The 25,238-nt window shown below is 37.1% G+C and overlaps 2 protein-coding genes and 1 non-coding gene across 11 annotated transcripts in view; 2 read left to right on the forward strand and 1 right to left on the reverse strand.

Annotated features, from left to right (window-relative positions):
• Scyl2 (SCY1-like 2 (S. cerevisiae)) overlaps nt 1–15,299 on the forward strand; it is a 45,600-nt gene extending 30,301 nt beyond the window's left edge. For 7 of the 8 annotated variants that reach the window (XM_013022235.1, XM_013022262.1, XM_013022268.1 and 4 more), the window contains 7 exons: nt 1,499–1,631; nt 2,569–2,687; nt 6,920–7,020; nt 8,787–8,853; nt 8,983–9,078; nt 11,120–11,239; nt 12,215–13,224. In XM_013022235.1, coding sequence (XP_012877689.1) covers nt 1,499–1,631; nt 2,569–2,687; nt 6,920–7,020; nt 8,787–8,853; nt 8,983–9,078; nt 11,120–11,239; nt 12,215–12,859 — 1,281 coding nt within the window. In that variant the 3' untranslated portion in view covers nt 12,860–13,224. Of the gene's footprint in view, nt 1–1,498; nt 1,632–2,568; nt 2,688–6,919; nt 7,021–8,786; nt 8,854–8,982; nt 9,079–11,119; nt 11,240–12,214 lie in introns of all 8 variants that reach the window. The other variant, XM_013022275.1, reaches the window with a different exon arrangement.
• Nucleotides 2,224–2,291, reverse strand: Trnaa-ugc. The gene has a single exon. It is a non-coding gene; the product is annotated as a tRNA-Ala (tRNA).
• Nucleotides 15,300–23,254: 7,955 nt separating the features above from the next.
• Nucleotides 23,255–25,238, forward strand: part of Slc17a8 (solute carrier family 17 (vesicular glutamate transporter), member 8) — a 39,239-nt gene continuing 37,255 nt past the window's right edge. The window contains exon 1 of one of the 2 annotated variants that reach the window (XM_013020315.1): nt 23,255–23,514. In XM_013020315.1, the coding sequence (XP_012875769.1) occupies nt 23,414–23,514 (101 nt within the window). In that variant the 5' untranslated portion in view covers nt 23,255–23,413. The remainder of the gene's footprint in view (nt 23,515–25,238) is intronic. The other variant, XM_013020321.1, reaches the window with a different exon arrangement.

A 25,238-nucleotide genomic window follows, 5' to 3' on the forward strand; every position in this document is an offset into this window, starting at 1 on the left:
CCACTTGAGCCACAGCGCCACTTCTGGCTTTTTTTTTGCGTATGTGGTGCTGAGGAATCGAGCCCAGGGCCTCATGCATGCAAGGCAAGCACTCTACCACTGAGCCACCTTCCCAGCCCTGCATTTTATATTTTAAGTGTATTTCATTTCTTTTTTGTTGGTTATTGGTAGTGGCATTCTGATTTCAGAGCACTCAGTAGGTAGATGTTCTATCATTTGTGTACTGCTCCCAACACTTAAATGTATTTTAGATAACATTTTTAGTGTTTTTATCTAATTCAACTCGACAAATATGAATTTCTGAATTGCATCTAGACCTATAATCTAAAGTTGAAAACTTTAACTAGGAAATTGCTAAAAGATAAGTCCTGAAATAGAATTGTATTTTAATTCTGTTCCTTGAAAATAAGGAAAAAACAGAATTCTACAGAGTTAGGTAAAATACTCTTTAAACTATATGAGTTATGACTTGAAGGACTAATAAACATCATAATAGAAAATAAAATTAAATCAATATTTTATTTCTTATGTAGTTCTAGGACACTTGGTACAGTCTAATACATTTAATACAGTAGTTAATATAATTACTAAAGCTTAATATGTAGAAAGTTTTGGTAACTGTATTAAGGATATTTATAAATAGAAAACTTTGTGTTAGGCAAATACAGATAATTGCATATGTTTTTGAACTGTTTAAGAATGAATGGAATCCAGGAATCCAGTTAAAATGAGTTCCTATGAGACTGATCATTTTACAAGGAGAATGTATTCCTTTTTGGGGGGGGAGCGGGGTCTGGTCGTGGGGCCTTAACTCTGGGCCTGGGCGCTGTCCCTCAGCTCTTCAGCTACAGCACCACTTCCGGCTTTTTTCTTTTTGCTTATGTGGTGCTGAGGAATCGAACCCAGGGCCTCATGCATGCAAGGCAAGCGCTCTACCACTGAGCCACCTTTCCAGCCCTGTATTCCTTTTTATAATTTAAATGTTTTCAAAGAAATGTCCTTAGGTTTTAGGAAGCTTTTTATAATATATGTGTTTCTTACTAAGGACTTTATTTAAAATATTGAAAAAAAAAATGAAGCCTGGCTACAGAGGTCAGAAGTAGAGCATTTGTCTAGGATGCATAAAGATCTGGGTTCAAATCCAAGCACTGCTTTTTTCTACCTAGAAAAAAGTTAACTTGTTTTTTTGAGGCTGAGGGTGTTTGTCTAATATTTTACAGAGCCCTGGGATTGATCCCCAGTGCCACTAATTAACTAAAAGAATTGAGGTCTTTCCTCATCTTAGCTCAGTAGTATAGTAGTATCTTGTTAAAGTGATCATAACTTTTTTTGAAACAAGTTAGAAAAATTAAGTGAATTTTTATAAATATGATTTCAAAGTTTAGTTTATTCTTGAGATTTTAGCATATGTGTTTATTAAGATTAAATTTACATTTGAATATTTTGTTCTAGATTACAAAGACTTTATGTGACAAATGCAATTTATCTCTTTTAATAGGTTCGTGTGAATTCATTAGTGTGCTTAGGAAAGATTTTGGAATACTTGGATAAGTGGTTTGTACTTGATGATATCCTGCCCTTCTTACAACAGATTCCATCCAAGGAACCGGCTGTCCTCATGGGAATTTTAGGTAGCTGAAATGTTATTGTTTTTTTAATACAACTCCATTGTTTTGCAGTTGTATCAGTAAGATTTCCAATCTGTAAAGCAGTTGTACTTTTCATATATGTAGCATTTAGTAATTGAAAAATGATGGGATAAATGTCTTAGTAGAATTTTTCTCCTTGGCTGTGTTGATTTTAGCAAAAGTGATAGAATCTTGACAATATAAGATATTTGAGGATACTAGCTTCACAAATACAGATATCATCTTCTCTAGATATAGTACAAAATAAGAGGGTCCAACAAGCCCATGTGTTTTTCTTACTGAAGAAGTGAGTAACAGTGTAGATCTGTACTGTTACTGTACTGTTACTTTTAGATGTTTTAAAGTAAAGTTTAAGTATGAGGTGTAAATTTTCAGGGGGGCATTCTGTAACCTCATTGCTACAGTATAATAACTGAACTCAGATCTGATTAAGCTTTTTTTTTTTTTTTTTTTGGGTCCGGTCGTGGGGCCTGAACTCTGGGCCTGGGCCCTGTCCCTCAGCTCTTCAGCTCAAGGCTAGCGCTCTCCCACTTGAGCCACAGCGCCACTTCCGGCTTTTTTCTTTTTGCTTATGTGGTGCTGGGAATCGAACCCAGGGCCTCATGCATGCAAGGCAAGCGCTCTACCACTGAGCCACCTTCCCAGCCCCAAGCTTTTTTTTGATTAAGCTTTTAATGCTGCTCTATCATTAAATGTACTCTTCAATCAGAAGATGGTTTTGTCATAGTGTTTAGTAAATCTGTGTTAATGAGAAGGCTATAATCATTCTGATCTGTGTAAGAATATCTACATTTTATGACAGTGATTGGGAAAATGTTTTGCTTTCCCGAATTACCAGAAGATTTCATATAAATATACTGTTTTCATGATTTCTTTTAACTTGTGGTATTATAAAATTGGCTGCAATCTTTTCTGTCAGGTATTTACAAATGTACTTTTACTCATAAGAAGTTGGGAATCACCAAAGAACAGCTGGCTGGAAAAGTATTGCCTCATCTCATTCCTCTGAGTATTGAAAACAATCTCAATCTGAATCAGGTGGGAACATTTTTGTGATTATTTGGTTAATTCAGTTTACTGTTTTCTTGGCATCACTTGTTTTTAGTAACTATATTAATATATTAGAAGTTGCTGAAACAATGCAGCATGCCAGAGAGCTAAATGAAGGAAGTCTTGGAGCACAAAGACAGATTATTAAAGGCCTCATTGGGAGATGGTAATGAGCAGGATGTTGGAAAAAATTGAGCAAGATTTGGACTGTTTTAAATTTGGGGATAGAAACTTGACACAAAGGCAGAGTATGTTGGTGTAATTATCATTAGATAACAATTAACCACAAGTTTAGAGGGCAACACACATTTATTCATTTCAAAGTTCCTAGAGTTAGCCATGTTGGGACTTGGCTTAGTTGACTTTTTGGATCAGTTTCTCATAGTGCTGCATTTAAGAACTTGGAGTTCATCCAAGGATTAGAATCTGTTTAACTGATTGTTTGCACTGTTCATTTCTTCTTGGCCTGTTGGGTTGAGAGTTTTAGCCCTAGCTGTGTGTTAGGTGGGTGTCACTGTCATTTCTGTCACTTGGGCCTTTGCAATGTGGTTGCTTGTTTCATCAAAGCCAGTGAGAAAGAGTTCTACTGTCAAGACTGAAGTTACAATCAAGGAATCAATATCTAATTACTTTTGTCATATTTTATTGCTTAGAAGCATAAGTCCAGGATAGGGAATTACACAAGAACTTAAATAGCAGAAGGAAATGATAATTAGGGACATTTTTTAGATTCTGTGTGTTGTAGGGAAGGGGATAATTCAAATTCATAATTTGAGGGAAATGGAATAATATACAGTGAGTTCAGAGTATGTAAACTTTAAATTCCTTTTTGTTTTATATTTAAATTTGAGATGATTGAGTGAAGGGACAATAAATTATTACAGAATTATGTCTCTGCATTCCCTTTGTACTTACCACAGCTGTGTGCTTATAGTGATTCTTCCTGCAGATTTTGAACCCTTCAAATGCTGGGTATTGCAACTTATCCTTCATTTATCCCCAGCCTTATCACAGTGCTAGAAACAGAAATTTGACATATAGCATAGCAAAAATCCACATTTTGCTCATAATAGAGCTGGTGTTTAATGAAATATAATGTAAAAGACTGAGAAGAGTTCAGTTTAACTGAGAACCTCTGGGAGGGACAGACAAGAAGCATTTAGAATTAGGGATTTTATAAAAGAAAAATAATAAACAAAGGAAGGTTGTACCTAAATTAATACTTGCTTTATATCATGGTGGCAGGATTGGCTTTATGGCTGGCAAAATGAGAGATAATGAATATTGTGAAAGAATAAGATAATATACTTATAACAGTCTTCAACTTTTTATTTCTGTTCTTAGTTCTTGTATTTCTGATTTAAGATGTTTTAAAATATTTTCAAATTTATTATATATATATATAATTCTACTTGATATGTGTTTTTGTCAGCATTGTGATTTTTTTTGGCAGGGGGGTAGGGAGGGGGGGCTGGTTGTGGGGCTTTAACTCTGGGCCTGGGCACTCTCCCTGAGCTCTTCATGAAGCTCAAGGTGAGTGCTCTACCACTTGAGCCACACCACCACTTCCAGTTTTCTGGTGGTTAATTGGAGATAAGAATCTCACAGAAGCCGGGCACTGGTGGCTCCTGCCTGTAATCCTAGCTACAAAGGAGGCTGAGATCTGAGGATTACAGTTCAAAACCAGCCTAGTCAGGAAAGTCCTGAGACTCTTCAGTAAACTACCAGAAAAACCAGAAGTGGTGCTATGGCTCAAGTGGTAGAGCGCCAGCCTTGAGCTGAAGAGCTGAGGGACAGCACTCAGAACCAGAGTCCAAGCCCCACAACTGACCAAAAAAAAAAAAAAAGAATCTCATGGACATTCCTGCAAGGGCTGGCTTTGGATCCTCAGGCCTTAGCCTACTGAGTAGCTAGGATTACAGGTGTGAGCCACCAGTGGTTGGCCTTGATTTTTGTTTTTAAGAACTTTTTTTTTTTTTTTTTGGTTGGTTCTGGGGCTTGAACTCTGGTCTAGCTCTTTAGCTCAAGGCGCGCTCTACCACTTGAGCCACAGCGCCACTTCCAGTTTTCGAGCGGCGTATTGGAGATAAGAGTCTCACAGACTTTCCTGCCCCGGCTGGCTTTGAACTGTGATCCTCAGATCTCAGCCTCCTGAGTAGTTAGGATTACAGGCATGAGCCACTGGCACCTGGCGTAAGAACCATTTTTGTCTGCAGATATACATGAATTATGTCTTAGGATGTTTCCCATTAATTTATTATGGATATAGTTTACTTTCCTGTTCATTTCATGGTCAGGGTTCCTAATTCAAGACTACCCTTTGTGTCAGCTGTGACTTAAAATAATTTAGGTATATTATAATTAAATGAAATACAGTAGCTTAGGAAAATACATTTTATGTATTTTTTGCATCTTTTTGCATTTTGATTTAAAAATAGAAAATTTTTTGCAAATTTTTGCATTTTTAAAAATAGAGAATAGCACATAACTGCATTGTCTATACTGCATTTAGGAAAGGGTTTCTAAGAGTACCCCATGAGATGACTCAGTGCAGCACAAGTAGTTGTACTCAGTTGATTGGTGATGGTGAAAAGCTAGCAAGCATAGTTGGGAAAGGAAAAAAGATGCATAGAACCCATTCTGGGGGAAATGGCTCTGGGAAAAAGCATTCAGGATATGCTCTGCTTTCTGTTCTGAAGTAAGTCTGGCAGTCCATGAGAAATGTTACCAACTAATACTACATACTTGGCACTCAAGAGTTTTATTGAGAGCTGATCAAGTAGTACCCTCTGCCAAGCATGCTCTCAAATTCCAGATTCCCAGAAGGAAAAGCACATGTTCAGCATGGAACATGTTCTTTGTACAAACAGGTTAGTCATGACAAACCACTGAGGAACCTTCCTAAAATCGTAAGTGCCCAGACACGGCCAAAGGCCAGCCAGCCTTGCCAGCAGATTCTTCCAAAAATAACAATGTTAACCCTTTTCTGCACAAGCTAAATGTAAAACAATATGAATGAATTTTACAAACAAAATATTGAGTTAATGACCCAGACATAGAAAAGAATCTTCTGAATGATTCCATCTATATGAAGTATAAAAACAGTCTAAACTAATTTATGCTACTGAAAGTCACCTAAAAGGTATGGAGGTAGAAAATTAATATAAGATGATATAGGAAACTTGTATTTTCCCCCTTGGCTATTCGTTAAATTGAGTATGTTTGGTTTGTGAAATTTTGAACTATGCATTTAGATTTTTCTGTTAGTATATTTTAAAAGTTTTTAAAAGTTTAATCAGCAGGAAGTCAGTCATGGTAAACCATTAAGGAAATATGCCTTTTGTTATTTTCATGACATGATGAAGCAGCAGTTGCTGACAGCCTAGGAAGAGGCAGTGTAATGTTGAAAAGAGCATAAGCTTTTCAGAGATAGTATGAGTTGTAACTGCTATGTAAGATAGTGTGTGAGGTAATTATCTTACACTGATCCCAACTGTCCTCAGAGGTAAAATAGAAGTATTAATAAACTAAGTTGGAAGAATAGTGAAGTAATAAAATAAAATATGTACATATTTGTGTATATATACATATATGTACACACATATATACATAATATGCACAGAGGTACATATATACACACACATATATACAGATATATGTATATACCTCTGTGCATATACTTATACGCACTCAGCACAGAGGTACAGTTGTAAAATTTGGGAAGGGTAGCAAAGTGTTTTGTAGATCCTTCCTATAATATAGGCCATTAAAATAAATTATTAATGATGCCCTTAGAAGTATCATAAGAATTATAAGTAATTAACCAATGTTTAACCATAGCTTGTTCTCTATTAACTAAAAAGTTGAGTTATGATATTTAATATTTAGACTGACTTTTCCTGTAACAATGTTAGTCAAAGATATTATATTTATAACAATCTGAATAAATGGAAATTTTCTTTATATCCTTAAATGAAATATTTCCTGATAAGCACAAAGATTTTTTTTTTGGAATTTAAAGCCTCATTAACCATCATTTCTCTATTATATGAAGATTGCAAAGCTTCTTATGATATTTTGTGTTTAATTATTTTATCATTGCACCATGATGCTGGGATTAAAAAATGGAGAATATTGTTTAGCTTATTGAATTATTTTAATTGGTTACATCTACCCTACACTTGAGATGTTATAACCATATCAATTTCTTATTATACCAGTTCAATTCTTTCATTTCCGTCATAAAAGAAATGCTTAACAGATTGGAGTCTGAACATAAGACCAAACTGGAGCAACTTCATATAATGCAAGAGCAGCAGAAGTAAGTAGGTTGCACATTGTTTGGGGGTGAAATTAAAATTATGTCATGATTGATTTTCTGAAATATGGAATAGAATATGTTCTGCATTTTATTTAGTCATATGTAAAACATTAAAAAAAAGTCCCCAACTTGTTAATAGTTTGAAATGAGCTAGAGTAAGATATTGTTGAAAATCAAATCTAATCTTTGAGTACAAATGTTTAATTCAATATATTACAAAAAGAAAATTCTGTTTCTAAAATAAATCTTTTGTCAATATTAGCCACTAGTATTATAAACACAGGTTGCTGAACATGAAATGGATCACTTATAAATATTTTCCAAATTTATGAGCTGCTTGTGTTTTGGTTTTCCTCAACCTCAGGAGCATTTATAATACAGCAACATCCACCTCTTTTTGTTTTTAAGGGGGATTTTCTAAATTATTTGTACAACACTCGTGTTGTAAAGATGGAAATAATTCACTGGGGAATGGTATTTTATTTTAGTCAAAAATTCACTATATTCTTTGTCACAGTGCAAAGTACATAAATCTGGGATATATATTAAAGTACTAAAATCATAAACCAAAAGGCATCTGAAAATCAGCAAAATTGCTTTCAATCATGAGCAAGGTCCCCAAATAGAAACTTTTTAGCTTCTGCCCCAGTATAAGGTAAGATTTATGGAAATAAATACATGTACTATAGAAAAAAGTGAGAGAGTCCTTTGTAGGCTCTAAGTATTCTGTGGTGCATATGTATGTGAAGTTTGATGTCTTGGCTCTGTTAAGGTAGGAACCTAGAAGAATATGTTTAAGATGGGTTGAAGTAGTTTATTGCATATATGAGAACAGAATGTTGTGAAACCTACTGAAAGTACCTTTGAAGGGAGAGAAGAGTAAGGGAGACTGACTGATAGAAGGGTAGGTTTGATAAGGTTATATTTTATACATGAATGGCAATGTTATGATGAATACTCCCCCATATACTACAGTATGCTAATAAAAATAATTAAAAAATAAAAATATTAAAAACTTTCTTTTAATGCTTGGGGATTAAACATAGGGTCTTGCATTTGCTAAGGATGTACCACTAAGTTAAATCTGTACCCATGAAACCCACTTTTAGTATTTGTTATTTATATATGAGTGGGGAAATAGATCCTTCCCTCTTTCTTCCTCCTTTCTAAAGCTTACCTACTTTTCCAGGCATAGATCAGTCTCTGTCACAGTGATTATTAGTTCTTGTTAGTGTCATTCTGAAATTAATGATCAGTTCTCCATATCATATGTTGTCTTTCAGTGACATTTATAATAAGTTATTTTGTTTTTGTTTCTGTCAGTCAGGGTCTTGAACTCAGGGCCTAGGTGCTGTCCGTGAGCTTTTTTGCTCAGGGCTAACACTACCACTGTGAGCCACAGCTCCACTTCTGGTTTTCCGGTAGTTAATTGGACTTAAGAGTCTCATGAGGACTTTCCTGCCTGGGTTGGTTATGAACCTCAATCCCTCAATCGTCAGATCTCAGCCTCCTTTGTAGCTAGGATTATAGGCATAAACCACCAGCACCTGGATTATAATAAGTTCTTTGACAGAGCTGAACTTGCTTTATTTTATGGCACTCTGAGTATATTCTCCAGTAAGTCCCAACTGTTGAATTTTAAAGAAAATATATACATTTGAGCCAGCAGATATTTATAGTAGAAAATAGTGAAAAGATTATAACTTTCCTTAAAGAGAGATCTAAGTTCATTTCTCTTGTTTTGTTATTATTATTCATTTCTATAGATCTTTGGACATAGGAAATCAAATGAATTCTTCTGAGGACACCAAAATTACACATGCTGGGAATCAGGTAAGAAGATGTTTAAGTTTTTAAGAAAGTGCTTGACATTGTCTTCATTTAAGAGTGTTTTAAATATTAACTAGTAAAATCACATTTTTATGGAAATGACTTCAATCAGTGGACATTTTTCTATGTCAGCAGATTGACAAGGTTTTTAACAATATTGGAACAGACCTTTTGACTGGTGGTGAATCAGAAAATAAAGAAGATGGGATACAGAATAAACATAAAAGAGTGAGTTTCTTTATCATTTTTAGATACTTTGTTTAAACTATAAGTATTTATTGGAAAATACAGTAACTGTCTAAAAATTGTTCTGTATTTATCTTTATGAAATGTCTTAACAGTGACATGGCCTTTGCCCATATTGAGAATAAACATACTTAAGATTTTTAGATTCCTTTATTATGTAGCCTCTCACATGGTGACATTCCTAGACTGCCTGACTCTTTGCACTTGGTCCCTAGGCTCTTCTCTATTGTCCCTGTGATGGTGGTCTCCATAGCAGATTTGTGCTATCCATCTCCTTGGGCTCTTTCTAGTTGTCGCTTTTTCTTATCTTAATTCTCTCCCTGTACATCGCCACCAATTGAGCCCAGCAACCTCACCCACGTTATTTCCTTTCATTCTCTGTTTTGTGATCCATTTGAAGAATAAATGATAGTAGCATGACCTTCAGTTTTTGTCTGATTTTTTTGAAGGGATGGTTTAGGTTAGGGACTGGCCTGGATTTGCTATGTAGTTGAGGCTGGCCTCAAACTCAAGATCCTTCTTCAGCCTACCAAGTTCTGGGATTACAGGTATATACCACCATATCTGGCTTGCTTGGTATTTTCTGATAATTAGGCTAAGGTTGTAGATTTTTGACAAGAATAACACAGAAGTGATGGAGATTATTCTGCTAGGGGCACCTGATGTCAGAATGACTTATTACAGGTGAATCAACTCACTAGACACTATTTGAAAATGTGTGTGGGGGATGGAAGGGACAAATTGGGACAGAGCGAGGGGTGACATTGTCCAAAAAGGAAATGTACTCATTGCCTGACTTACATAACTGCAACTGTCTGTATATCACCTTTATAATAACAATAAAAAAGAACAAAATTAAAAGGTGAATTAATGCTATTTGAAGAGACCTTTTAAAATAGATTTGATTCTATTTCAAAGCAGATAGAGAATCTGGATACATTTTTTTTCCTCCTACTGGTTTTGTTCCTCCTCCAATTTTGAATAGTAAACTATAAAACACTTTCCTATTGAAATTTTGTTTAGCATCCAGTAAAAATACTGTGTCAGGCTTTGCTGAGGTCAGTTCTTCACAAAAATATGAATACTGAATATGTAAAGATAAGGGCCTATAGGACATAGTAGTTCACAAAATTGTAAGAAAATATTGTGAACTTACACTCTAAACAAGATTTAGTGAAAGAGAATATTGAGTTGATGCTGACATTGGCAGTTAAAAACTGTGCTTTCTTTTTGTTTTTTAGTTCTTCTTAGCTCTTTTAGAGTCAGACAAATTATAGAGTTTAACAAGAACTTCCAGATTTATAGGACAAAATTACTTGGCCCTATTCTTTTTTTTGGTGGGGGGGTCCGGTTGTGGGGCCTGAACTCTGGGCCTGGGCGCTGTCCCTCTGCTCTTCAGCTCAAGGCTAGCGCCCTGCCCCTTGAGCCACAGCGTCACTTCCAGGTTTTTCTTTTTTGCTTATGTGGTGCTGAGGAATCGAACCCAGGGCCTCAGGCATGCAAGGCAAGCGCTCTACCACTGAGCCACCTTCCCAGCTCCGCCCTATTCTTATAGTATGGGGGAAAACGTGTTTGTTTGCGCATGTGCGTGCGTGCGTGTGCACCTGAGTGCTCTCTACCACTGAGCCATCCCTTTACTTCCAGCCTTTTGCTGGTTAGTTGGAGGTAAGAGTCTTTCAGATCTGTCTGTCCAGCCTGGCTTTGAACTTTAACCCTCGAATCTCAATCCCCTGAATAGCTTAGATTATAGGTATGAGCCATTAGTACCTGGTTCCAAAGATGATTTTAATGAAAAAATTTAAAGTAATACTTGCTTTATGCTAGAGTATTTTAGCATAGATCCTGTGAGTTCATATCTGGAATTAGATATAGTAGTAACTAGAAATATAACCTACTTGTGGAAATCACCAATGTAGTAGTAAGGATTGTCAAACACAGTATATGCTTTGCTAAAGATGAATTTTTTTTTTACAAATGGAATTTGAAGTTGCCAGTTGATTTTTTTCCCCTATTTTCATTTAAGGCATCACTTACACTTGAAGAGAAACAGAAATTAGCAAAAGAACAGGAGCAAGCACATAAGTTGAAAAGCCAGCAGCCTCTTAAGCCCCAAGTACACACACCCATTGCTCCAGTTAAACAGGTCAGACCTCATTTATTTGTATCATTTCAGTTGTATTTCTATTAAGGAAAGTAAACTAATAAACTAGTCTACTAGTGTTTGTAGTAGATATATTTCAAAGAATACTTCCATATGTAAAGTGTTAATATTAAAAAGTATGAACATAAGGATTTTCTAACAACTGTTTTATAACTTGCCTAATGTAGAATGTTTTGTGACAGACTTGTTACTGATAAAGAGGAAGCTGGGTCAATATGAGGGTTTTTGTTTGTTTGTTTGTTTGGTTTTTGAAGATTAGGTACCATTATACTACCAGAGCAGTGTTCACCTTGAAATGACCAGAAATAATTATATTCATGCTCTTATATATTTTTTGAGCTTAAAGTGATTTCTGATTTTGGATTTTCAGTTTAGGAAGATGTATTGGTATCACCTGAGCAGAATTTACTTCCTGCTGTGTTTTAGCATTGTTATGAATGCTGGTGCTATGGCTGTGAATAAGGACCCTGATTAGAGAGGACTTATATTCTCTAAAATAAATTACTTCATCTTAAAGGCTTTATATAAATCATTTTGTTGTTACCTTTTGATGGGTAAATTCTCTGAGGAAAAGAATCTTTTCAGGGAAACAGACAAAATTTGGAATATTTTTCAAGTACTAATACAAGAAAATGTTCACGAAATCCAAAATTTGAAAATTACATAGCATCCTTTTGTTCTAGTAGATGTTCTAGTGAGACATGCATTTTTGTTTGGGGAAGATAACATTTCACTTAATATAAATTTGTAGTTTGTGTTTACTGTTACCAAACTGATTACAAATAATCATCTGTAAAACTATAGAAAAACAGAATGCAGCTGTTAATTGTCCTGCAGGCTGTAGTTTGTTAACTTGGTGTTGAGTATTTGTCCTTTAAAATTTAATCTACCAAATGTTTCATAATTATAAAGCAGTTGGGTTGCTTGACAATAAAGGAGTGTTCTCCTATTTTTCAGACAAAGGACTTAACAGACACATTGATGGATAATATGTCATCTTTGTCAAGCCTTTCTGTTAGTACCCCTAAACTTCCTGCTTCCAGTACTTTTACTTCCGTTCCTTCCACGGGCCTGGGCATGATGTTTTCTACACCGATTGATAATACAAAGAGGAATTTGACAAACGGCTTAAATGGCAACATGGGCTTTCAGACTTCAGGATTCAACATGCCAGTTAATACAAACCAGAACTTCTTCAGTAGTACAAGCACACCTGGAGTGACCAAGATGTCTCTGGGAGCACCTCCCACTCTGCCAAACTTCAGTGCTCTGAATGTACCTCCTGCTGGGGTGAAGCAGCCCCAACAAAGACCCACAGATATGTCTGCCCTTAATAATCTCTTTGGTCCTCAGAAACCCAAAGTTAGTATGAATCAACTGTCACAACAGAAACCAAATCAGTGGCTTAATCAGTTTGTACCTCCTCAAGGCTCTCCAGGTATGGGCAGTTCAGTGGTGGGCGCACAGGTGAATTTGATGGGACAGTCTGCCTTTGGTGTGCAGGGCAACCCTTTCTTTAACCCACAGAACTTTGCACAGCCACCACCTCCTATGACCAATAGCAGTTCAGCTAGCAATGATTTAAAAGATCTTTTTGGATGAAGGTTCTTGCTCCTTTGCAGGTTTACTTCAGTTTTAATCATGAGTAAGCTGGTTTACGTCTTTGTATAGTTGGCTTGAAGAAACTGCTGTGGAAGGAAAGTCAACGGTTTTGTGAAAGAAGGCACCTGTTTCCATGCCAGCCAGCATAACAGTTGAGTGGACTTCTAACCAGTTGAGTTTTTTTTTTAAAGCACTGAGGATTTTTTTTCCTCTCCCAAACTCCTCTTCAGGTTTTTAATGACCCAATCCTTAACCAATCTCAAAGAGAAAATGGACAATGAAGTTAATCTTGAATAGCAGAATTTTTAAATCAAATGTTTATTTTAGCTTGTAAATTTTAATGTTATTAAAACATTGAGTTGATGGTAACTTCAAGCTCACCTACTACATACTTTGTGGTACAGAGTCTACCTGCATAAGTTATCAGTCTTCATGTGAAAAATCTTGATGCTGTATTGGCTTGTTTGCATTTAGTATGACTGAGTGAGAATGATATGGGTAACGAGGAAGATCAGATCATTTGCTTTTTCCAATTTAACTTTTCAGATGTACTGATGTTTAGTACAAAAGACTGAGCAAATACTTCAGAACTTACTTTGATTTCATCACTTTCAAAAGCATTATTGATCATCTTAAATGCAAACTAATCATTGTAAATTATATTTTAGCATGATCTGCCTCAAATAGCAATGTATTTTTCTGCATTTACTTGAAATATATTTAGAATCATTTTTTTCCTACTGTATCACAGAAGAGCTATGTACTTGATTTGTACAGATATTTGACAAAACACTCTGATGTGATTTCCCTGACTAGTTCCTTCATATTTCATTTTAATTCACACTTCTGAGGTTTCAGCATATGTAAATTACATTTTCAAGAAGAGATTTGTAAAAATTAAACTATATTTAATGAGTAAACTTTTGAAATTTCTGTATTGTTTCAAATGTAATAAACTTACTGAAAAATAAACAGTTGTATCTTCTGACTACCATCAGATTGATTTTCAGATTGCCAGATAATCTGACCTCATCAATTACTGCTACAAAAGTTCTTTTCTAGAAATTCCAAGAACCTTTTGTTTGAATATTATAATGTCTAAAATCAGCCATTTTAGAAAGGAGAGAATTAATTCTAACAGGAAACATTTTATTTTTAATTTAATGTTTTCTTTCATTTTCTGATTATTCAACCACAAAGCCTTATGGTATAAATGTCATTTGTTTTTAAAAAATGATATTCCACTGCTATGTGATAACTTTAAAACTATCTTTTAAAGAACTGTATATGTATTAAAATTGCTGCCACACAGTTTGTGGTTTTTAATCATCTGGAACCAGCAGTCACTTAAAATAAGTCATATGAAGTTTTGTGTGCTGGTAACAACTTTATTCATTGAGGATGAATGTTCACTGAGAACAATACATGCACAGTTGCACACTCTACATGTATCAGGCAGTACTTGATTATAAAATATAATTTGGTGCGATTACTTTTGCTGCCAGCAGTCAGTTAAGAGAGCCCATAAATAAACCATCTTTCACATCTAGTTTGTCTGTAAGCTGTACTTTGTGGCATGGTTTTAGAAAGACTAGGGAGATTGTGAAAAAAAAATTCAATAAAGTGAAAAAATTAGAGAGGTCAAAAAATGGCAACATGGTCTTTCAGACTTCAAGATGCCAATTAATATAAACCAGAACTTCTACAGTAGTACAAGCATACCTGGAGTGACCAAGATATCTCTGGTAGCACCTCTCTCTCTGCCAAACTTCAGTGCTCTGAGTGTACATTTACAATTTGCCCACATTAGCTGCTTATTTTTAAAACTATTTCTTTTGGGAAAAGTTTACATATGGGTATATGTATTGTTGATATTTTCTTTGAAAAAATTCAGTAGCTACTATTTGGGAAAATTATTTTTTTATCTTGTAAAATGACTTGATGTTAGTGTTGAATTTCTAATTAGAAGGAAACCTTCATATAACAGCTTATATGACTTGAATTTCTAAATTTGAGAATAGATTATTTGAAAACCATAATATGTAATACTTAGGTAATTTTTACTTGTTGAAAGTTGCCATTCATTGAGATAATGGTGGTGCTACATTTTTTACATTTCTCCTACAATTTTCCCACTTTGGCCAAGTTATTTCGTTTAAGTCATTTCTATTAGTTGAGCAGTTGCCATTCTCTTTCTTTGTTGTGAATTGCCTCTGAAAACTGCTGATTTTAATCTAATAATGTGTTCCTATGACCACAATTTTTTCAAAGTATTATATCATCTTGAAATTGTCTCAGATATGAAAAACATATCCCTTGTGCTTTAAGTTTATAATTGAAAGATTAAAGAGCACCTGTGGACAAAAATCACCATGAAGGTTTTTTTATTTGTTTTTCTTTTCTCCTATTATTACAAATGTGTTATATATGTAAAGGATTGTCTAAAAGAAAATTCTTTCTCTTCCTCTCTCTCTCTCTCTCTCTCCCCCCTACTTTATCTTGTTTTGCTTTTATTTTGGAATGCTTATAAGTGCCCTTTTCATTGACTAAGGAAGTAGTGTATTTTTTTTCTTAACCTGTAAAATACCTCACATGGGTTGCTTTTATTTATTAAGGGAAAATGTATGAAAATCCTGATAGCAAGCAGAGTATGCACCAAATAAATTTTAGCTTTGTTCTACCTTACCATATTAAGTTGTGATTTCATACTTTGTGATTTACTTGTCTTGGAATAATTTTAGGGCAAATGAATCTGTGACAACACAACCTAAACTATGTAGGGTTTTAAGAAATTTTCTACATCTCTGAGTTTGAAAGTGTAATAAGTTATGTATCTTTCAGTTTGTTTGTTTTGAGACATGTTCTCAAAACGTAGCCGAGGTTAACGTGGACCTTGCTGTGTAACCCAGGCTGGCCTTAGACTTGTAGTCCTCCTGCCCAGCCTTCTGGAGGCAGTATTAGAGGTATGAACGACCACATCCAGCTAAGATACCTTTTGTATTGCAACAACTATCTAAAAAATAACCAGAATAAAAGTTTGAGAAACTGATTTTAGTAAGTGTAGTATGCTCTATGTTTTTATTTTAATAATATTTTCGATCTTTGTGTGTATGTGTATGTGTGTGTGTGTGTGTGTGTGTGTGTACACGCGCATGTGCATGTGTTGTGCATGCCAGTCCTGGTACTTTAACTTGGGGCTTGGGTGCTGTTCCTGAGCTTTTTTACTCAATGCTAGTGCTGTCCACCTTGAGCCACAGCTCCACTTCTGGTTTTTAGTGGTTAATCGGTGATGAGAGTCTCACAGACTTCCTTGCCTGGGCTGGCCTTGAACTGTGATCCTCAGATCTCAAACTTGTGAAGCTAGGATTAAAGGTGTGAGCCACCAGCTATTTTAATAATAGTTTCAAAAGTTACTTTTACTCCTGCCTAAAAGAATTTAGGACTTAGTTTGAATGAAGTAATTCAGAAAGCCCTGTCTCTGAGCAGATTATTATTATTTTTTAAATATGAACAAAGGTGTTTTTTTTGGTGCCATATTGTGGCTTGAATTCAGTTTGGTAACTGCCCCTTAGCTTTTTCTCTCAAGGTTGGTACTGTACCACTTGAGCCACACTTCCACTTCTGTTTTTTTTGGTGGCTAGTTGGAGATGAATCTCATGGACTTTCCTGCCGTAATTCTCAGATCTCAGTCTCCCGAGTAGCTAGGATTATAGGCATAACCTACCTGTGCCTGGTGAAAGGGTTTTAACCCGAAGAAATGAGAGCTAGGGAGAGACCTACCCCACCCCCAGCCCAATCTATAGTTGAGTACTCTATCATATATCACATCTTTTCCTATATGAATTCCTCACTTCCAGAGATGCTTTTGTTGAGACTGACTGATGCACCATAGAGCTTCCAGAGCCCATGGTGAGCTCCCTCTGGCACACTGAGATGATCCTTATTGAAAAGGAGCTAGTTGTTCCTAAACTAGCAGAGGAGGGTGCACAGAAGAAAAAGGTATCCCAGAAGAAACCGAAGGACCCAAAACTTAGGGCACAAGAATAAATTTAGCACAAAATAAATAAAGGTTATCGCTATTTTTTTAAAAAGAAAATGTTGAAAGGGAGAAGAGATAACAGGAATATACATGATCAAAATCAACTTCAAGGCTGCTGCTTTAGCTATATATATAAAACAAACCTTACAAACTTGGGACAGAGGAAATGTCCCTGGAAAAGTCATTTTTCACCCAGATGGAGCTTTTGAATATTAACCACCTTTTTTTTTTCTTTTTCAATCTCAGGCAGACAAATTGTTTCAGCACTCAGGATTTAACTACCTGGGTTGCAAGCCATATATTTGAAAATTTCTAGTGCTGTGAGCTTCACTAACTAGTGAATATCAGCAGAGGGCACCCTAATAGCATCACAAAGCAATAGCAATCTCAGCTCTGGCTTCCCAATTTCATTCATAGTGAGTGCAACAGCCCACCTTGTTAAATCTTTTCTCCTTTCCCCCATCACCCCCCAGTTCTAGGGCTTAAACTTAGTTCCTGAGCCTGCCTCTGTGCTCATGGCTAGCACTCTACCAGCTGAGCCACAGCACCACTTCCAGCTTTTTCTGAGTATTTTATTGGAGACAAGAGTCTTATGGACTTTTTTCTTCCTGGGCTAGTATTGAGCCATGATTCTCAGATCTCAGCCTCCTGAGTAGCTAGCTCCCGGGAAGCTACCTACCTTGTTGCACCTTTCTAGTTCTTTTACCATTGTGGAGCACACATTGTGGCCCACTTGCATGGCAATTCTGCCTCTCTGGCCTGTATTATTTGTACTCTTTCTCAGCCTGGAAATTATGGTGGTGGTTTTTTTTTCTTTCACCTGCTACTTGTTTACCTGTGCATCCTTTTACGTTCTCTCTTGACATTTATTTTGTTACTCCATGTACACATAGCTGTGTTCTGACGATATCCTCATCTGACTACACCCCGAATCTAATGTGAAACCATTTTTAAATGTGGAATTGTTATACATATCCTATATTAGACTTTTCTTCCTAGAAGCTCTTTTTTTTTTTTGGCCAGTCCTGGGGTTTGAACTCTGGGCCTGGGTGCTGTCCTTCAGATTTTGTGCTCAAGGCTAGCACTCTACCACTTGAGCCATAGCTCAACTTCCATCCTTATGTGGTTAATTGGAGATAAGAGTCTCATGGACTTTCCTCTCCTAACTGACTTTGAACTGCAATCCTCAGATCTCAGCCTCCTGAATAGCTAGGATCACAGGTGTGAACCACCAGTGCCAGCCAAACAGTTCTTTTGAAACATGTTCATAGTAGAAATAGTGGTATAATGATTCCCATTTGATGTGCCAACTTAATGTTTATTCCCCTAATTTGGGGCATATTTCTTTGTGTGGTGGCCTAGACTACTGGTAAATCCAGTGTTGGGCTTTATGTGAAGATACTAGGAAACAAGTGTCTAGGATTGGAATGTAATAATAATCAGTTTACTTGAAGGCTTATTGCAGGCTAATGTCTCTAAGCCTGCCAGTGTAGCATTTCCATGGGAACATGGACTTCGGAGCCAGACAAAACAACTGTATTTGTATATAATATTTTTTTAAATTTTAGACTAAAATGGTAGTAGCATCCATGTTCAATGGAGATAAGAGTGCAGAGTACTTTATGCATTTGTTCATATGTTGGAACAGGGAGAAAAACCATTTTTAATAAAATCTAACGATACTCAAGACATTTAGGATGTAGCCCAGACTGGCCTCAAACTTAGCCATCCTTCTACCTCAGCCTTGTGAGTGCTGGTATTACAGGTGTGAATCATCATACCTGGTCATTGAACACTTTTGTAAAAAGATGAAAAAAATCTCTTATTTGGAAAAATATTCTCAGTAGATGGCTCAAACTCTATAAGGTGATTTAAACTGATGGGTAATGGGAGTCTTGGCCCAACATTTAAAGTCACAGTTTTGAGAAATGTTTATGAAGTAGGTCCACAACCCACTGCTCTGCTAGAAATTCTGAATTAAATGAAGCTGACTCTGGAGATCTTGGTCCTGGGTTACCTTGTTTGGGCCATTCATCATTAAGTTTTCTTTTAAATTTTCTTTTCAATTAGCTTTGGACTGTGTTATGAAACTTCTTAGAATCATATCAAATAAGACACTGGTTTAACGCACAGGAGAAATTTCAGTTGTCACTTTAGGGGTTAATGTGCTTCTAAAGCGGCTAGTTTGTCCTTATCTTTTTAGCCTTCAAAGAATATAACAAATCTGGGATTATTACAAATTTGTAGCAAGGTTCAGTTAAATTTAATATACTGTTAATATTCAGCATTCAGTGCTTACCTTCTGTCTTCATCTGACTTTTGCATCTTCATTCCTTTTGCTGTGATTTCCTTTAAAAAAGTCCATAGAAACTCTTACTTTGGGATGAACAATTATATGGACTGGATGAGTTTAGATCTTATCTCTTTCACTAACTAGAACAAGTTTTCTCCAATATAAGAATCATACCATCTAGTCTTATTAGGATTCAATGAAGCATATTTATAAAGCACCTTGAACTGCTACTTGGTGCTACTGTGCTCAGTAAATGTCCACATCTTCCTTATCATGTACACAGACATAGGAAGGTAATTGCTCTACTGTTGAATGACATCTATATCTCCTCTTTTTATTTTTTATGTATTTATTTTGTGTCGGTCATGAGGCCTGAACTCTGGGCCTGGGCGCTGTCCCTCAGTTCTTTAGCTCAAGGCTAGCCCTCAACCACTTGAGCCATAATGCCACTTCTAGCTTTTTTCTGCTTATGTGGTGGTGAGGAATTGAACCCAGGGCCTCATGCATACAAGGCATGCACTCTTCCTTTGAGCCACCTTTCCAGGCCATATCTTTTACTTTCATTTACTTATTTTTTGAGATAGCTTCTTCCTAAGTTGCCAGGCTGGCAATCAAGTCTCTTTGTAATCCAAGCTAGCTTTGATTCTTCTCCCTCAGTCTTCCAAGTGCTGAGATTATAGACATGTACCTCTATCTCTGACTTAATGATTTCTAAATTTGGCTTGAACAAAGAAGCAATAACCTACCTAGCATAGTTCGTTCAAATACACTTACTCTTCAAAAACAGAAGCCCGAAAATTGTTACAGGCCTGGTATTGTTAGAGTCTTAGGACACAAACAATAATTAGATGTTTTAAGATAGGTCTCACTATTCATCCCAGACTGACTTTGAACTCTCAGCCTCCCAAGTGCTGGGATTGTAGGCATCTACCATCACATTGACTGGTCAAATAACTGTTGATGGCAAAGAAAAATGGAAACAATATAACCTGCTTAAAAATATTCTGTAGAAAAACAAAACCCAGAGCAACATATGTGAGCTGTTGATATATTTAATCGAATACATTATTAAATATTTCAGAAATCTAAGTCTACACTTAGTGGTTCAATAAATGTATGTAGAATAAATATTGAAACTGGTTAGTTTCTGGTGGGAAAATGTCTGGCATGAGTAATCTATAAACTACCAGAAGGTGTCACTATGTCCCAAGTTATTTCATCAGCCATGTTCTAGGTGGAGGTAAAGGCTGGCATCATTGCTCAACTCCCATTCTCCTGTAAGTGGGCACTCATTGTGATGTGATGGACCCATTCTGTTGTTGTTTATTTCCTCAAGAGGAATATGACTGTTCAACCTATATCTCTAATGCCTAGAAAAGGCCTCCTCCACATCCTACACCAATAGACTCTCAAGGAAGTAATGAATCAATAAATGAGCCTCAGTTCTGTTAAGTCTAGTTACATTAGATTTTATTATTTCAATAACTAATACAACTTGGAAAAAAAGATTTGTTTTAGATGATAATTTTTTAGAGAGAATCAGTCCAAAATCAGATTTACTTTGTGCCTGGGCAGCATAGAACATCATGGTGAGAGCACATAGTAGAACAAAATCACTCATCTCATGACTGGAAAGTGACAGGAAGGAGAAAGAAATATGATCCCACTATTATTGGAAGGGCATACTCCAATTACCTAAAGCCCCCTCCTAGTAGGCCCCATTTCTTCTCAATGATGATAATCTGGGGAATCAATCCTTTACCATGAACTTTTGGGGGAACACTACATATTCAAATCATAGCACTAGCTTTGTATTTTCTGGTCCCACACCAACAGCTCTAGAACTTGAGTACATTTTTTTGAAGTCAGAATTTTGAGCTCCACATCCCCATCTCTGTTCAGTTTCTTAGTTGTGTGAACTTAAATAAGTTTACTTAATTTCTCCATGCCTTGGCTTTCATATCTATGGAAGATATTATATTAACTAATGGTAGCAACCTGTATTAGGATCATTGTGGGGATTAAATGAGTTAATGCATGTTAAGTGCTTAAGTTCTGATGCCTAAAAATACTCCTTTAAAACTTTAATGACTATTTCTAGCAACCATCCAATGCACCACCACGAAACTTTGCAAAGTTATCTATGAGCAATACAGTCTGCAGGAATGGTTAGTGTTCTTAGCAGCCAAAGACTTTTAGAGATGGATTTAGTCTTCCTAGTAATGCAACCATTACATTATGTGCTGCAAGAGTTAGGTAACCTAAAGTCGCTGGTGAAGGGGATGGAGGAATAGATTAGAAGCTCACCAGTGATAACTTTCTGTAGCAAGAGAGCATGTTTAAAAATTTTAATCAGATTGTATTTCGTTTTAACAAATAAATGAACTTTCTGGAGAGAGAGAAAGACTTGGTAGAGAGATTAAATGTGTGGTTTCCTGTGGCATTAATATGAGGGAAGGAAAGAAGAGAAGAGGGGAGGGGTGAGATGAAAAGAGAGCAGGAGAAGGGAGGATAGAGAAAAGAAGGAAGGGGAGAGGAGAGAAGAGAAAGAGAGTAGTTTGGATCTGAAACCTGGTCCGGTTATTTATTAGCTGTGTGATCTCAGCAAATCTAATCTTTTTGCCTCAATTTCTTGTCAGTAAAATTGAGAAAAATAAGATGTTACTAACTATAATCAGTGGTGAAAAGATAGGGTTAATATATACTGAGCACTTAACACACAGTGTAGCCCAGAAACAGCCGAATAGATATTAGCAGTTTTTAGCCTATGAGGACCAGCTCTGACTGGGCTTAATTCAAAATTTGGAGGAGGATTTGGACTGTAGTTTGTATATGGCAATGGCCAGTTTTGTGGAAATGGCTTCTGGAAAATCTGTGTGCCTGCAGCACGTGGCTTCTCACTCACACGTGACCTGGGGCTTGGAACGTGGAAGCCATCCTAGATAAGGGCTCTTTCTTTATGGAAGCATCACTGATGGAGGTAACATCCTACCGCCATAAACGTGGGAGCAATCTGCTCTTCCATCCCCAGTCCAGCTCCACAGACAGCCAGACCTTGCTAGGGAAGAGGACAGGCAATTTGGGGGTATGGAAGATGGACAGCTCCTTTGTTATGAGGCTCTGAAAAAAAAATAGATGCCTTCATGATGTTTAGGAATTTTCAGTGGAGGGACAAGGAAGTTACCTAATTAGGGGGAGAGGGTATGACTCCAGTAAAGCCCAGAGTCACTAGGGACCTTGCAGAGATCAGGGAAGTTCTTACTATGGAGCTTAGTGGGACAAGAAGCATGGTCTGGTATCTCATGTGTCAAGAAGGGGCCTGGGGTTGGGTTTCATAATTAAGGGTTTTATTTATCTTGAAGAGAATGAGGAGTGCTAGAACTGACTCACATGTTTTCAATTAGATGGTCCTAATGGCACAAATGGACCACACCTGAAGAGAGCCCACTCTGTTGATGAGGCCCAAATCAATGGCCTCCTTGAAGGCTGTGGCCTGGGGTTTGCATTTAGCCTCAAACGCAGGGGCTCTTTTGGGGACCCCATCATGCTAGTGGCTGGCTGAAAAACTGTCCACGACCCCCACAAGGGGAATGAATGAATAAAAGGCATGAAGTAGTGGCTGAGTGCCCGTCTGTGAGGCCAGACCTCAGGAAAGCAGAGGGCTTGTAAATGTTTCATACACTTCACTCCGGGTGCCTGCTCTGGCTGAGAGCTCATTAATAAGCTCAGGCAGCAGTGGGGCAGGGGTTGCAACATCACCTGGGGAAGAATTACTCAAGAGAGCAGTACAGGCCAGCTAGGTGAGGCAGGAGGGGCTGGAGTTGGCCACAGATGCTGCTGCTGCTCCTAGGACCCCTGGTGGGTGGCAGCCCACTTCAGCTTCTCCAGCTGCAGCCAGGGAGGGAGCCAGGCTGTGCTCAGTCTGAGACTGGCTGCCTGAGACAGCGGCCACAGGCTGCTGCTAGGCTTGTAGCTTTCGCAAGGGGCTGAATTGCCAGCCACAAAACCTCCAGCCTCTTTCCCCTCCACGCCCCTGGAGGGAAGAGGAGAGAGTTGTCTCTTTTTGTATGATCGGGCTGGGTTTTGCCTCCTTTTGATTTAAGGTAGTTCCTTTCCTGAGAACTGACTGGCAGGTGTTCATCAGGAGGAAACAGAGTGGTCTCCGAGTTGGAAGTGAGGAAGGAGACCGATTGGTAACAGCTTGGAGGTGCCCCCATTCAACATGCCTTTCAAAGCTTTCCAGACCTTCAGAGAAAAAATTCTGAAACCTGGGAAAGAAGGAGTGAAGAATGCGGTGGGAGATTCGCTGGGAATTTTACAAAGGTAAAGTTTAAATGCCAACTATGGGTATGATTTCTAAGTAACCTCTCGCTGTCACCATGGGAGAGACTTTGAAGCATGTTTATAAAATCGTGTTATAAAAACTACATTTTAATAAGGAGGGAGTGGGTAAGTCCAGTAGATGGTTTCTGGAGCTACTTCTGTGTATGGCCAGAGGAAAGAAAAGATGTACCAAAATTAGGTCAAGTTAGGAAAATACTAGGACAAGTATTCTGCCTATTATCAGCACTGACTGGTCATGGTGGTACTCTATAGGGTATGTTTGACATCGAATGAATAAAGATAGAGAGGAAGATAGAGAATAGTTCATATTGATTTGATAGTGAAGCCAAATATGTCTATGCTTTGAAAAGAAAAAAAATTCAAAATTTTGAGTTAGTTTTCACTATGATGAAGGTGAAATTTTGGCCAAACCTTAGCTCATTATATAAAGTATACAAAGTGTTTCCTGATTGCCTATTTTTTCAAAGAAAAGGTAACTTAAAAATTGATATTCCTTAAAGCAAAAAGTTTTTCTCATGGTAGCAGTGGGAAACATTCAGTACTATTGTAAAATTGGATGTGGATGTAGTCTTAACCCAACATGACTATTTTTTACATAAAACATACTGGTATAAGAATTTGCCAGAAATGAATGCATTGATGTGATACTTTAATTTGTTAATATTTACAAAGTACATTTCTTCTCAGGTTTTATAAATGAATTAATCAATAGTCCTTATGTGCAGGTAGCATGACTTAAAAACATCTCTTATTTAAGTAAATGTGAAAAAATACCCCTTGTAAGCCTTTAAGTATGGAAATAAGCATTTCTACTCCTAATCTGAAAGAGAATGTCATCTCCTTTGAACTCTTCTGTCATCTCTTAAATTTATGTTACAAGATCCCTTATTGGACTGGGAAGGTAGCTCAGTGGTAGAGTACTTGCCTTGCATGCATGAAGCCCTGGGTTCGATTCCTCAGCATCACATAAGTAGTAAAAGCCGGAAGTGGCACTGTGGCTCAAGTGGTAGAGCACTAGCTTTGAGCTGAAAAGCTGAGGGAGCGCCCAGGCCCAGAGTTCAAGCCCCATGACTGACAAAAAAAAGAAAAAAAAGAGATTCTGTTGTCCTCTAATAATTTTTTTGTGTGTGTTTGGTAACGTGCATGCTCCTGTTGTTGAGTTTTTCATGATTATTCTTGGCAAGTATGCACTTTATTTTATTTATTTTATTTTTTTTTTGGGTCCGGTCGTGGGGCCTGAACTCTGGGCCTGGGCGCTGTCCCTCAGCTCTTCAGCTCAAGGCTAGCACTCTACCACTTGAGCCACAGCGCCACTTCCGGCTTTTTTCTTTTTGCTTATGTGGGGCTGAGGAATCGAACCCAGGGCCTCGAACATGCAAGGCAAGTGCTCTACCACTGAGCCACCTTCCCAGCCCCAAGTATGCACTTTAAGAGGTAAGTTTGGGCACTTTTATTCCTTTAGTAATTGAAAACAAAAGGACTTCATTTAGCCATGCTGAATTATGGACAGATAGAAACCTAGCTTAGTGATAGCAGCAGAAACTGGCCAATTACAGAAAATGATTATAATAGCATTTTAAAAAGTGTTTTATCCTTCCAATGCAAAATCCCCAGGTAACCTCTTATTGTGGTGGTGTGTATTTGATAAGAAATACAAAGAGAAGACACAAGGGCTTCATTGGCTCATTCAGGTGGTAACATAG

Source organism: Dipodomys ordii, unplaced genomic scaffold (assembly GCF_000151885.1).
Source record: "Dipodomys ordii isolate 6190 unplaced genomic scaffold, Dord_2.0 Scaffold3, whole genome shotgun sequence".
Classification (NCBI taxonomy): domain Eukaryota; kingdom Metazoa; phylum Chordata; class Mammalia; order Rodentia; family Heteromyidae; genus Dipodomys; species Dipodomys ordii.